We start from the raw sequence: 14,919 nt of genomic DNA, 5'->3' as shown, positions 1-14,919 counted from the left end.
ATGCTATTTTTGTCACTCTCAGATAAGTTTTCCAGAGGAACAGAACTAACTATAAAATTTTTGAATCTATGTGAGGAACAAAACAGAAAGTGTTCTTAGCTTGCTTGGGGTTAAATATAGGTGTACCGAGACACTTTGTCATTATCAAAAGGAGGACAATACAAAGAATAAGAAAGGCATTATATGCCCATTTGTCTAATATGATGCCGTTTATCTAAAACAACACCTCTGTTTAAAAGGGTTCTGTGTATAAAGGCTACAATCATCATCATAAATGATATTCCTACTCATATTGCATTGGAAGTGGTTATGGGAAACCAGAGGTGTTGATTCCAGGCCACACTTTATTCCTTTAAATGCATAATAGATAAGCCATTGAGATGGTGTGGGTACCTCAGGGACTGAGGAGATGTGTTAACATCTCTGTGATACAAAAAATGCAGACTACAGACTGTACATATTGACCCAGAACAAATGCAAGTAACCTCTTCACAGGGTTAAAAATGTGCCTCTCTGTTCTCAGGAAGGCTGAGCACAGTGTTTGTCCTGGTTCTGGAGGAGAGTGTCGCGTAAACAAGCTGGGATTCTGACAGCTGACTTGGAAGAGAAAAACTGATACTAATCAACACATCCACCCTCTCCCTCTCTCTCTTTCTCACTCCCAGACTTCAGTGCCTCTGTTCAACCAACTGTTCAGGTTGACAGCAACAAACAAAGACATATAGCACTATAAACAGACAGACAGACAGACAAACAGAGTGGCTTACAATGATACAGCTTCTATGTATAATTCGTATTTACTCTACCACTTACAAAGCATAATGATCTCTACATTCAAAGGCTACTTACTGTTGAACCTAGCTGAACACCAAAAAAATAACTTATACTGTATAATTAATAAAAACACTCAATATAAATATACACGCATTATGTTCTAACGATTTAATATTTTCCCATTTGATCATTTGAATTATTATTATTTTTTTATTTTTTTTATTTTTATTTTATTTTTTTAATTTGGGGAAACGTTGTCATATGGCAACTCTGTACCAGAATGGAAAATGGTCCAAAAATTGTTTTGCTTTAAAATGATTAATTTCTATATTTAATTGATATATGTATACATTTGGAACTCCTATACACTAAAACTGAGTGAATCATTATCATGCGTTCTTAAATATTATCAAGTATCAATGCCATTTTCACTGTCACTAAAGCCTAGCTCATAACATAACATAACATAACATAACATAACATAACATAACATAACATAACATAATAAATACCATTTGTGGGGGACTTAACCACTGCAGTATTTCACAGACAGCAGTCTCACAGCCTCACTATTTTAAGTGGCACTGTCCATGGTGCTGATAGTTCAGCACTACTGGAGACTTTATTTTTCCTTCGAATACACACACAAGATTTTCACCTAGTGTTCACTTGCAAGACATAGAAACAAACAATGCTATCCCATGTGGAGAGAAATTACAAGTGCCTTCAAAGTACAACCACGGTCACAACAAATAAATACAAGGTCAAATTCCAGAGAATGGTCTTGTTCTCTCTCACTCTGTTATTTCTTATTGAAAAGATATGCACTGCTGCTCACCAGCATACGTTGTTTTAGATGTTGGTCCATGATATTGGTATGACTGGTCCCTATCAGGCTTCTTAATGAGCTTAAAGGGATTATGTTCCACAGAAGACAGAAAGTCATACCGGTTTGGAACAACAAAAAGATGAGTAAATGATGAAAGAATTTTCATTTTTGCGTGAACTACCCTTTAACTGGCAATGTCCATCAAAAAGGCCATACTGGTTAACCAGCATGTTTTAGGCAGAGACTATTTGCACTAAGTGTAGATAGCAACTAAAAGAATCTTCTTTGCACCAAGTGCAAATAGAGTTAGACTTTATTTGCACCATGGTGCATATAATGGCAGATACTATTTGCACTCCTGATTAAATACTATCAAACATTTATATAGGGATCACAGCAGCATGTTTATTGTGTTTATTTAGAGTCCCACAGACACTCTACACCATCCCCTACCCCTAAACCTATCCCTAACCTTTCCTTTAAAAAATTAACCATGGTTTTACTACAGTAACCATAGTAATATCATAGTTACCACAAAATTAAACATAGTTACTATATTAACACCATATTACTGTAGTAACACCTTTGTTAATTGCATTAAAACTATGGCTTCTGCCAAAAAAACATAGTTACTTCAATATTACTTTAGTATTACTATGGTTAATTTTACCCGGATCAGACCTTTCTCTTAACTACCGGAGTGTCACCGTGACCAAATCACTGTGAGGCAATCAAAATTTATATAATTGTTTTTGTTTTTTTTTTTTTTTTTTTTTTAAGAATTATAAGTAGTATTAAAGTAAATATTAAGAGTGGAGACAGGATACAAGGATGGGAAAAAGTGGGGTCAAAAGGTAGAATCGAACCCGAGTTGTCCGCATGAAACAACACATCCACACTGTCGTTACACTCACACCACTGCAGCAGCAACAGCAGGGGTGCAGTTTGTCTTCAATTTCTTTGTTTTCACCAGACTACTGGAGTGCAAATATCCATGTTGTGTGGCAGGTGCTATTATTACACCTAGTGATAAACAAAAATGTTTTACTGATAAACAATGTGCTGGCTATGCTGGTCCACTAGTTAGACCGGCACCAAACCAGCGCTAACAAGGATAGAGTAAAGTCTGGTCTAAGATGGTCTTTTCCCTCCCTCTTCACAAAGCACTCATTCAGGGTTAAAGATCAGACCTTGTGTATCCAGGATGTTGGATAATCTTTTTAGTACCAGGTGATGGAACCCAGATTAGTTCACCCTGTCAAGAATGCAGTGAGGAATCTGCTGCTCTAACAAAAAAGAGGCCATGGCACACAGCGAAGTTCCACTAAAATGCCACATAATGCCATCACACTCATCCTCAACCCAAGACCATGTGCACATCCACCACCTGCACGTGTGTGTTAGCACGTGTGTAAAGCAGTAGGGAGTCTATAGGGGCATTAGGATGTAGAACATCACACAATATGAAGGCACAAGCTCATATAAAGCCATCCTACACCCATATGTGTGTGTTTGTAAATGTGAGTAGAGGGAGGGAAGGAATAAAAGACGACTAAGAAAATGTTGCAGTATGACAGCACTTTGATCGTGGGAGGCTCATGGCTCATTAAAACAGACTGGTCTTTTAGCAGATGAACCCCATCATACAACAGAATGAATTAATGCCCACCTTCGCCTGAGTGTTCGACAAGCCTTAGCACAAAGTGTTCAAAATAACTGCAGTCTTCAGCTTTTTTGCATTGGATTGAGTTGAAACACAAGGCTACTGCTGAACTGTGGTGTCTTTTTAAATATATATATATATATATATATATATATATATATATATATATATATATTTTACCAGGGGCTCTCAAAATTATTATATATATATATATATATATATATACGTGTGTGTGTGTGTGTGTGTGTATGTATGTATATATATATATATATATATATATATATATATATATATATATATATATATCTTTTTCCATGGAAGACAGTTAATGGAAGGTGAGTTAATGACAGAACTTTCATTTTTGGGTGAACTATCCCTTTAAGAGCACCAAGAGTCAAGGGAACAGTGCGCTAATAGTGTCAGTGTCTGCTGTGACGTAGAGCTTCATCAGATGAATTAGCTGCCATCTTGATCTCCTAAATCAGGCCTGCTAAATGCCGACCAGACTACCAGAGCGGTTACATAAGTTCTCAATTACATAAGACAGATTCTATGCCAGAAACGGGTGGAGTTTGAGATTCATTTTATTATTAGAAAATTATTATTACTGTGGCCAATGAGAAAATCACAACCTTGGAGAAAAGAATGCACAAGAAGAGTTAGCTTCAGATGATTAGACTGTTCTCCCTCTTTTGCTTGTTCTTTCTTTGATAATGGTCTCACCAGACACAGTTCCCATTAGAAAGTTCTGTGTGGACGTTTTTATTGCAGCATGCATTAGATAAGGCTGAGATGATGATGAATGAATTGTGCATGTTTCGAATGGAAATAATTCTCAAAGTCATCTAAGAACAGTTAAAGGCCCAAAACTTATGCAATATGCAACACTTATAAAAAGAAATGAAAACAAAAGAAATAAAATGAAAAAAGTGAAGCAAAAACAAAGTAAACTAAATTGGAACTAAATCGAAACAGAGAAAAAAAAAGGCAAAAAAAAAGGGGGGAAAAAGCAAGACAAAAAACAAGAAAAAACAAAACAAAGGAGCAGTCTTATGCACTGTATACAAGCAATGGAAGGGCGGTTGAGTTAGCAAGACAGATATATACGTATGTCCCTTTTTTTTTACTTACAACGTGTGCAGTTTTGGCAGCAGGCACACAATAAAATGATATGCATGAAGAGCTTATTTGCCGAAACACACACGCAATGCCCTCATGCCCAAACACCCATCTGTCGAAACACAAGTTCACATCAAAACACAAACTCATACACACACCTGGTAGGAGTGACTCAGCAAAAGCAGCAGACTGACTCGAATCAGATCTCTAAATACCTGCTGTCTGATACAATGCACCAAACTCAGAATAAATGAAGATGGATGATCTGAAATATAAACATTCCTGTAGCTCAAATAATAGCATCGACAATGTCATAGGTTTGATTCCCAGCGAATGCACACTGTGTGCATTGTAAATTAATTTAAGTTTAAAAAAAGTGCAAAATGCATAAATATAACTTAATCCAAAAGCACGACTACACTTTATTTGTACTAAATAATACTGAAAAAGATTGAACTACAAAAGCTGTTTCAGTCTTAGACTGATTAGGCTGTTAATCCAGATTTAATATGGATTTGACTCACCAGTAAATGAAGAAATACTGCTGACTAAAATAACTGGGGAGAAGAGACCATATGTCAAAAGCAGTATATTTAGGAGGAATATATAGGAGGGGGGCAGGACATGAGGAGAGGGGAGTAAATGGGGTAAATGGTCCTCCAGACAATGGAAGGCTGTTAGAGACTGAATGGCATGGCTAATTAAGCATGGTGTGTGCATGCAATGGGGCAGAACATCAGTTATGTCCATAAGACAAACTCCAGGAAGACTGCACACATGACTAATCGCTGATTGTACCCCTGCTATGTCTTTGTCTATGCCTGCAGCATATGCCAGAGGTAATTAAGCATCAGTTGCAGCATGCAGGACACGTCTGCCTGGTTATTATGAGTGTGCATATGTGTATTCTTAGAAGTTTGTGTGTGTTTGTTTGTATAGATATATGTCTGTAACGTGTGTAAATAGAGGCTTAGAGGATAAGTACAAGAGAGCCATGTCCGTGGCCTAAACCACTTATCGTACGTCTACCTCTCCATCAGACAGAACTCCCCGACACACTCCAACACACACCGCTGCACACTGTGACGTCATAAAGGCTTAGCCCGTTACTAAGCAACTGGATCACATCGTCATAGAAACTGTTGTAAGGAGGGGTTGATCAGTTTCTTCAGAAGCAGAGATCATAAGGGGGCAACAAGCACAGATAAAATTAGCTCATGTCCAGCGTACTGTCCTTTTTCAGAAATGAAACAGCAAAATTACAATAGTACGCTGCTATGTGGATATGCCTGAAATGTTTTTAAAATGTAAGCTGCTCAATATGACTTAGCGGGACAGAAAGAACGTGACAGAGAATAACAGGACTCCTATAATCATGAAAAATCTGAAAATATCAGGGAATAAAATTGTGTTTTCCAGGTCTGGAAAAGCCATTGAAATGAAAATATTGAAAATATTAAAAGTCATGGAAACGTCATGGAAATATCTATAGTAAACACATTTTTCGAGGTATTCTCTGCTCTTAAATATTTATTCGGGCTAGATTTTTTTTGCTCTTGTGTAGAGTAAAACTTGCTTGCAATATGATTTATGAGCGAATCATTCTTTTGAGTTGCATCTTTTCAATGAATTCCATGAACTGTTTCACACAAATATTTAAATGAATCATTAGCGATCGCTCTTAATAAAAATTATTTTTTAATATCACAAAAGACTGGAAAGGTCATAGAAAAGTCATGGAAATGTATGTTAAAAACAGTGGAACCCTGAAGAGACTTAGCTCCAAGTCAAGAACATTGAGGAAGTCTGTGCATGGCAGAATGCATTAAAAGGGTTTAAGATTTGTTCTGACACATGTTTATTATTAATTTCAGCTGCATGCTCTTTTTGCTCCCATCTGTCATCAGTGTCTTCCAGCAGCACTGCACCATTAGCACAAATCTGAGCCTGCATTCAGTAGTACCAGACATTTCTAGAGAACACAGGAACAGGATCCATGTCAGTGGCCATCTGAGGGGAACCAAATCAAAACTTATGTAACTCAGAACTATGTAAATGTAAAGCATGGCCAAACATATATATATATATATATAAATCAATCAATAAATAAAACATTATTCAAAAAGAAATAACTTGTAGCCATGACCTAGCGGTTAGAGTAGTGCTCATGTGGAGGATGCAGGTTCAAATCTGGCTTGCAACATTTCCTATATATCTATAAAAGAAGTCAAAGATATTATAATAAAGAATCCAAAAATAACTATTTGAAAAACTGAACTATTCACTAGTTACAAGAATTAAAAAAAATAAATAAATAAATAAAAAAGATGTTTTAAAAAAAGAACTAAAGCAAACAAAAGTTTTACCAGAAAACCACAACATGTTTTTTTTTGTTTTTGTTTTTGTTTTTTTTGCAAACAAAAACACTTTATAATTAGGTTGTATTCGTTAACATTAGTAAACATGAACTAAAAATGACCAATAAATTTTCAGCACTTACTAATCTTGATTAATGTTAATTTCAACATAATTAATACATTTTCAAATTAAAAGTTGTATATTTTAACATTAGTTAACTACTTAACATGAAATAACAGTAAATAATAATTTTCAGCACTAATTAATCTTGGTTAATGTTAATTTCAACATATTCCAATACAATTCTTCAATTAAAATGTTAACGTTAACATTGGTTAATGCATTAGGGGGGCCTGGGTAGCTCAGCGAGTATTGACGCTGACTACCACCCCTGGAGTCGTGAGTTCAAATCCAGGGTGTGCTGAGTGACTCCAGCCTGGTCTCCTAAGCAACCAAATTGGCCCGGTTACTAGGGAGGGTAGAGTCACATGGGGTAACCTCCTCGTGGTCACGATTAGTGGTTCTCACTCTCAGTTGGGCACGTGGTAAGTTGTGCGTGGATCGCGGAGAGTAGCATGAGTCTCCACAAGCTGTGAGTCTCCGCGGTGTCATGCACAATGAGCCACATTATAAGATGCACGGATTGACTGTCTCAGAAGCGGAGGCAACTGAGACTTGTCCTCCGCCACCCGGATTGAGGTGAGTAACCGCGCCACCACGAGGACCTAGTAAGTAGTGGGAAATGGGCATTCCAAAATTGGGGAGAAAAAGGGGATAAAAAACAAAACAAAACAAAAAAACATTGGTTAATTCATTATAAATGAACATAATCTAACAATGAACAATTGTATCTTTATAAATTGAAAAATTAACCAAGAATAATAATTGCTGTACAAACAAATATATTGCTCATTGTTACCGTAGTTCATGATATAATAATGTTAACCTAACTGTAAAATATTACAAACTTTGGGATGAATGTTATTTTCAAAACAGCATGCCACAGAAATCTAACAATACATGCTTTACATTCATTCTACAGTAATACTCCAGAGAAACGTTTTATGATATGTGAGATGGAATAAGGTCTTGCTCATCTTTTTCTGACCTCATTATACAGGTTATCAGAAATGTGTCAGGAAACCCCGAGATCCAAGCAAAGACCCAAAAAATCAAATCAAGAGCTCTTTGGATTCATTCACATTTCATTTACACATAGAGGCATAGGCTATGCATCTTAAATGTATTCTAGCATCTGGCATCTATTTTTACGATCATGAAAGGTGCTGCAAAAATTCTGCATTAAATTGTGTACTGTGCATCAGAAGTAAAGGCAGGTGTTGGCTCTATAGAATAGAAAACAACAGACTAATCTCACAGTGAACTTGGAAACAGTCGATTGAACTGTGCTTACCTAAATTCGAAGCACTTCCCCCAGTGTCCAAAGCGGAAATTGTTTTTTAAAATGTATAGGAACGAGTGAGCTTAAGTTTTCTGGGTGAAATGCCCACAGAGGGGCCCTAAAAGCAGGTTGTAAAGCGAGTGGTATGGAGCTGTAAAGGATTTTATACAGTGCAGAGCAATACATATTTTATTAACCCAACCCCCAGACCACAGATTTGTCCCTGTCGGCATTCACTTTTGGGTAAACCATCCCTTTAATGAAACCTTAACACGGCAGAAAAATCCAAAGTTTACAAAGTATTATTTAAACTTCTAAAACCATTGGTCTATTGAGTTATTATATACTGGCAACAATACACCCAACTCACACACCAGAATAAACAGCTTTACAGGATGATTTTAAATGTACATGGATTTCCTCAAGTTTCTTAGGGTCTTTTCTGCAATCTAAGTTTTGTAAACAACATCGACCCACTGTATAAAGGCTGCAATTATGTGGCACAATAATGTGCCAAAGGGATGAGCCTATTATGATGAAGATATCACAGGATTAGTAGTTATTATGAATTACTGTATGGGTTTCATGGCTCAATTACATCGACCTTTAACAATTGCCTTTACAAGAAATTTAATCAATCACCTGCACAGTCAGATTTACTTAAAACATCAAAGTAAGCACTGCAACAAAAATATTGGCACAAGCCGCTTCCACGCCTGAATTCTGTATTCAAAAGAACCTGCTTGATCTTTCATGCAGAAAGTGGACAATAAAGAGGATGATTCACGTTTATTGCTTTATTAATTGTGCACCTTCCACATTCCATTTCACTTAAATAATTACCTGTGCTCAGGCGTTTTCTCTAAATAACACAAACAGATCTTTCATTATCTCTATTTATGTTCCCTCTGTCTCTCCTTCCTGGTTTCTGTTGCTTTTGTTCATAATTGTACAGTCGGCACAGAATCATGGGGTGGGACAGTGAGTCTGGCCAGGGTTGTTCATCAAACAGCTCCCTCAGGCCCAGTCGATCCCTATTCCAAAATTAGCAATGTCCATAATGCTCTTAATTCATCTGGATGGTGAACAGGGCTGTGATGGCCAACTGTAATATCAGATACACATGAAAGGATTGTTCCAGGTTCAATGCAAGTTTAGCTCAATAGACAGCATTTGTGGCATTATGTTGATTACCACAAAAAATTATTTAAACTCGGCCCTCGTTAATAAAATTATTTTAAAAAATTAAATCGCAGTTACTGTAAGGTACAGTACTTACAATGGAAGTGAATGGGGCCAGTCCATAAACATTAAAATACACACTGTTTCAAATGGAGAGCCACAAGACGTAAACATACGTTAACATGATTTTAGTGTGATAAAATTGCTTACTAACCTTATCTGTGTCAAGTTATATCCAATATTACAACTTTGTTGTCATGATGACATAACAATGGTAAACACTGTAATCCTGGTAAGAGATTTTATCACATAAAAATCATGTAGAACAGAGATTTTATCACACTAAAATCATATTAACACATATGATGTTTAAATCTGTCGTTACACTTTTGAAACGATGTGTTTTTTAGCATTTACGGACTAGCTCCATTCACTTCTGTTGTATGTACTGTATCTTACCGCTATTTTTTTTGTAAACAACTGACGAATTAAAATGATTTTCTGTGGTAATCATCATTATGCCACAAATGCTGCATATTGTGCTTAACTTGTATTGAACCCACAAAAAACATTTTTAATACCACAGAGAGAATGTTGTAGGAGCTATCTATACTGAATCATATTTAAAGGGATAGTTCACCCAAAAATGAAAATTCTCTCATCATTTACTCATCCTCATGCCATCCCAGATGTGTATGGCTTTCTTCAGCAAAACACAAACAAAGATTTTTAGAAGAATATCTCAGCTCTTGTAGCTCCAAAAATCACATAAAGGAAACAAAGAAGTAATCTATAAGACTCCAGTGTTTAAATCCATATCTGCAGAAGTGTTACAATAGGTGTGGGTGAGAAACAGATCAAAATTGAAGTCCTTTTTTTTTCTTCCTAAATCTCCACTTTCACTTTCACATTTACATCTGAAAGTCACATGTGGTGCCTGTTTAGTTTCGCTTTCACATCTGAAAGTGAAAGATAAAGTGGAGATTAAGAGGAAAAAATGACTATTGTTCTGTTTCCAACACACACTTATTATATCGCTTCTGAAGATATGGATTTAACACTGGAGTTATATGGATTACTTTTATGTTTCCTTAATCTGGGATGGCATGAGGGTGAAAAATGATAAGAGAATCTTCATTTTTGTGTGAACTACAGTATACCTTTAAACTATTCCTATTTAATATTTAAACAAATAAAACGCCAATAAATCATTCTGTTACTATACATGCAGGCATATTAACAAGTGCTTGCAAATACTGACATCTACAATAATGCAAAATGGCTGACAACACATTATGAAACAACCCTTCTTACACGCTCAAGTTTTTCTCATTCAAGGTGAATCAGAGGGCTTTTCAAAGAGAAAAGGCAAGGACGCTCTTCAGTCTTCCTAAACAGATCCTTTCTGTGCTGTGCAGTAGACCTGAGAGATAATAGCTCTATGTGCTGACTAATTAGTGTTTAATGAATTTTTATTTGCATCTTGTACCTGGCTGATCAATGATGTGTCTGTGGCAGTACAGAGATGTTATTTACAATTCAGTTCGTATGATCGAGGCAAAATTTGTTTGTATATTTTCATGTATGTCAGAGTACGTCAATTACACGTGTGTGTCCTTCTATCATTCTGTATGTGTAGGGTGGTCACAGCTGTTTCAGAGCAGCTCAGAAAGGTGGGAGGAATTTAAATGAGAGCAGAAGCCAGAGTTATTTCTGTATACTCTGAGACACTGATTCTCTGATTTCAAGTGTGCGTGGGCACAGACACAGATTTCCATTTATAAACTACACTAGTTCTCCTGTATGTACTGCTTCAGGTTAGGGGGAGTTTTTAGCTGTAGCATTTGATGCTCAAGTAATGAGATTTCATTATTTATTAAGGCTCATGGGATGGGGGAGTTTTTCAGAGTTTAAATAACAAAAGCCACATTGTTTTATTTCATACACGTTTCTTAAGGATTTACTTTGGAGAAATAGGGCAAAAGAGCCAATTAAAGCCTTTGATGTATACATCTGTAATTTTAAGAGAAATCTAAAGATACACTGTTATTGTAGTTCCATATTTGAGTCAGCTGATACAGTATAATCACATCGGGAGAGGAGTTTGGTTGTTGATAAATTATTAATTTCTAATGTTTCTATTTCTCTACACTGAAAAATGTTTAACCTATAAATGTGCTTCATGTGTCAATATCTGTTAACTTTTTATTTTCAAGTAAAAAAAAAACAAAACAAAAAAAACATATTTATAGGGATAGTTCACCTAAAAATAAAAATGATCTCATCAATTACTCACCCTCATGCCATCCCAGATGTGTATGACTTTCTTTCTTCTGAAGAACATAAATTAAGATTTTTAGAAGAATATCTCAGCTCTGTTGGTTCATATAATACAAGTGAATGGTGGTCAGAACTTTGAAGCTCCACATAAAGGCAGTATAAAAGTAATCCATAATACTCCATTGGTTAAAATTAATGTCTTCACAAGTGCTATGATAGGTGTGTGTGGGAAACAGATCCATATTTAAGTCCTTTTTTACTATCATATTGCTTCTACAGATATAGATTTAACCACTGTAGTCTTATGGATTACTTTTATGCTGCCTTTATGTACTATTTGGAGCTTCAAAGTTCTGGCCACCATTCACTTGCATTGAATGGACCTACAGAGCTGAAATATTCTTCTGAAAATCTTCATTTCATTTCAGCAGTAGAAAGAAAGTAAAAAAAAAGAAAAGAAAAGAAAGAAAGAAAGTGGGATGGCATTAGGGTGAGTAAATAATGGGAGAATTTTCATTTTGGGGTAAACTAATACTTTAACATCACTAAATCAACTTGAATACATTAGATTACACCAACAAAACTAATTTTAAGGGTTAAATCAACTAGAAACAGCTCCTTGAGGTAAAAATGGACTACTTACAGGTTACTACTTTTTACAGTGTAGTGTGTCTGTTATCTGAAATCCCAATGAGCAATCTCATTAAATCCTCAAGTTTAGTGTGCCAGGTCAAGAGGAGAGCTTACATAACAAATTCAATTTAAGAAAATGCATTTGCTGTCTGAATTGAAATCATATGCATTAATCGCCTCTACCCACAAAAAAAAAAAAAAAAAAAAAAAGCCACAATGACACAACACAAAACCTATATCCTCCTTTCAGATTGCAAGAAACACTGAAATAGCACCAGAACACAAACATAGTACCAAGATTTCCATGAAACACTCATTAAGATCCTCTTACCTGTTTTCCCTCAAGGGTGTAGATCCTCTTGACAACCCCAGAGTCGAGCTTTATAGCATCTGTAATGTCAGTAAGAACTTGCTCATAGGAGTGGGCAGTCTTCTTGTTGAGCAGGATGCGAACTGCCTTCCGAGGCTTCACTCCACTGCGGATGACGGTGACCAGTTTGGGTCTGACGAATTCCTTGCTCTCATTGAACTGTGGCCCTGATTTGGAGCTGGCCAGAGAAGTGGGGCACTTGCTGGAGCCCAGGGCCCTGACATTCACTGACCAGTTAGGGTTGACATTGCTGGTGTAGTCGAGTTTCTTAAAGGCTTCGGTGGAGCCACAAACATAACTCTCACCTATGGAAAGAATGTAGTAACATGGTACAATGTGTGAGATTTATATGCCTTCAATGACAAGTACATAACATTCGTTTCTAGGGATAAAAGACCAGAGGCAATCTATCGATTGAGCTGTCATCTCTGTTTAAATGTATTGATTTGAACTGGAAATTTCAATGCTCTGTGTCAGAATTAGATTTTGGTATGAGTGGCTATAATAAAGGCATATTTAGCAAAGTTTCTCAAAGCTGGAAAAAGTATTATGGACATGTAAAGAAAAGCCTGGAGAAGCCCATGCACACTTAAATGCTCATCGTTGAGTGCCCTAATTTTATATCAATGTCGTCACTTCTACTGCTCTACTTTTGAAAAGAGAAATTCCAAATGTATCCAAGCCATTAAGCAGCAATGGAGACTTCCAAGGAGCTTTTTTGATGAGTTCCTCATAAAAAAAAAAAACATGCAATCAATGTTTTTAAAATGAAATATGTGCCGTCTTCCCATATAAAAATCTGATATACTGTATGGCAATATATGTAAAACATACACACACACACACAGACATATGTATATACGCTACATGTACATACAGTATATACAACATCAATTTCAAAATACTACAAAAATGGCAGTTTTATTCATGGAACAATGTGAATATGTACATGCCTAAATATCTATCTATCTATCTGTCTATCTATCTAGCCATTTTCAGCCATATATCACATTATTGTGTGGGTTCTTCTGGCTTAATCAGTCAAGATAACGTATTACCTTCCACCAGCTGGTCTATACTGGTGATTTTCTTGGATCCATCAATTGCGTAGATGATTCGGACCCCTTGAGGCAGGTTGACATTGTCAGAAAGAGTGCGGGTCAGGTCGGCCAACAAAGCGTCAAAGGTTCTAATCCGGTCCGAAGAGATGGCATACACGATGCCGTTGAAGTACCGGTCACCATTGCGGTAAAAACGCACTTTTTTCGCCTTCTTCTCCGAGCTAAGAGTCTTGAGGGTGCGCGTCCGATACAGGCTGCAGTGGGCGCTGTGGGTGGGACTCATCAGCCCGTTCGCTCGAGCGCTGCTCCGGCTGTTGCGCTGAACTTTTTCCCTCTCGTCAAAATGTTCCTCCATTTCGTCCAGTCAAACGGCAAATTTGGCCTAATTAAAAAAAAAAAAAAAAAAAAAATGTGGTAAGGAAATTGCCCCACATAGCTTGTAGGTTTAATCCTTATACCCTCTTTCAACCCTGTGAAATAAATGTCAAGTTGGTGTGTGGTCTGAAAATAACTTTTTAATGACAGCTTACATGTTTCTGTCGGCTTTAGAGCTCATTAAATCCGGCGTCTATCATCATCACTTAGACATGTCATACATCTGAACTAAACTGTATCAAAACCTGCTCTCAAAAGTCTATTTTTCTTTAAATGGTATAGGCCTAGTATAGGTTCACGTAAGTACGCATTTTCCAGCATTTTTATTAACAGGAACGTTGGCTCCAGTTTGGTTGTTTCAGTTCAATTATGTAACAAATAAGCAATTAAAAAATGAATTGGAAATCGATTAAAAAATAAATAAAAATGGCACGTTGTAACATTCAGATCAAAATAACGTGTGAGCTTGGGTCTGGTTTATTTACTTAAAGAGGAATAATAAACCTTTATACTTGCCAAAATGTGAAGAAGCCAAAGATTTAGGGAATATTCAGGATTTCTCCTCAGATGTTGAGTTCTGCTGACAGGAGTCGTGATGCGAGTCCGGCGCCTCCTTTGTTGTCCCGCAGACAAGGCTGGTCGGTAGTCTCTCTCTCTCTCTCTCTCTCTCTCTCTCTCTCTCTCTCTCTCTCGATTTACATTGGCCGGCTTCTTCTCACTGAGATGCAGCCCCGCATCGCAGACCTGCCACAGCCACCCCTCCCCACTCACACGCACACACACCCCGCCCCGTTTATCTCTGTTCTTGTGCTCCATAAAGTCTTTCTCGAAGCTCACGCATCTGAGCAAATGGAGGAGGAGGAGGAAAACCTG

General features: G+C 36.8%; 2 protein-coding genes across 5 annotated transcripts in view; both read right to left on the bottom strand.

The window, feature by feature from the left end:
* Nucleotides 1–14,696, bottom strand: part of dclk1a (doublecortin-like kinase 1a) — a 55,676-nt gene extending 40,980 nt beyond the window's left edge. For all 4 annotated transcript variants that reach the window (XM_051683408.1, XM_051683409.1, XM_051683410.1 and 1 more), the window contains exons 1-3: nucleotides 14,563–14,696; nucleotides 13,669–14,053; nucleotides 12,572–12,915 (exon numbers count right to left, since the gene is read on the bottom strand). In XM_051683408.1, coding sequence (XP_051539368.1) covers nucleotides 12,572–12,915; nucleotides 13,669–14,026 — 702 coding nt within the window. In that variant the 5' untranslated portion in view covers nucleotides 14,027–14,053; nucleotides 14,563–14,696. The remainder of the gene's footprint in view (nucleotides 1–12,571; nucleotides 12,916–13,668; nucleotides 14,054–14,562) is intronic.
* Nucleotides 1–14,919, bottom strand: part of LOC127432392 (spartin-like) — a 471,452-nt gene that overhangs the window by 433,761 nt on the left and 22,772 nt on the right. The window lies entirely within an intron of this gene.

Source organism: Myxocyprinus asiaticus, chromosome 42 (assembly GCF_019703515.2).
Source record: "Myxocyprinus asiaticus isolate MX2 ecotype Aquarium Trade chromosome 42, UBuf_Myxa_2, whole genome shotgun sequence".
NCBI classification, from domain to species: domain Eukaryota; kingdom Metazoa; phylum Chordata; class Actinopteri; order Cypriniformes; family Catostomidae; genus Myxocyprinus; species Myxocyprinus asiaticus.
The sequence above is the reverse complement of the archived record's forward strand: the minus strand, read 5'-3'. Positions and strand labels throughout refer to the sequence as shown.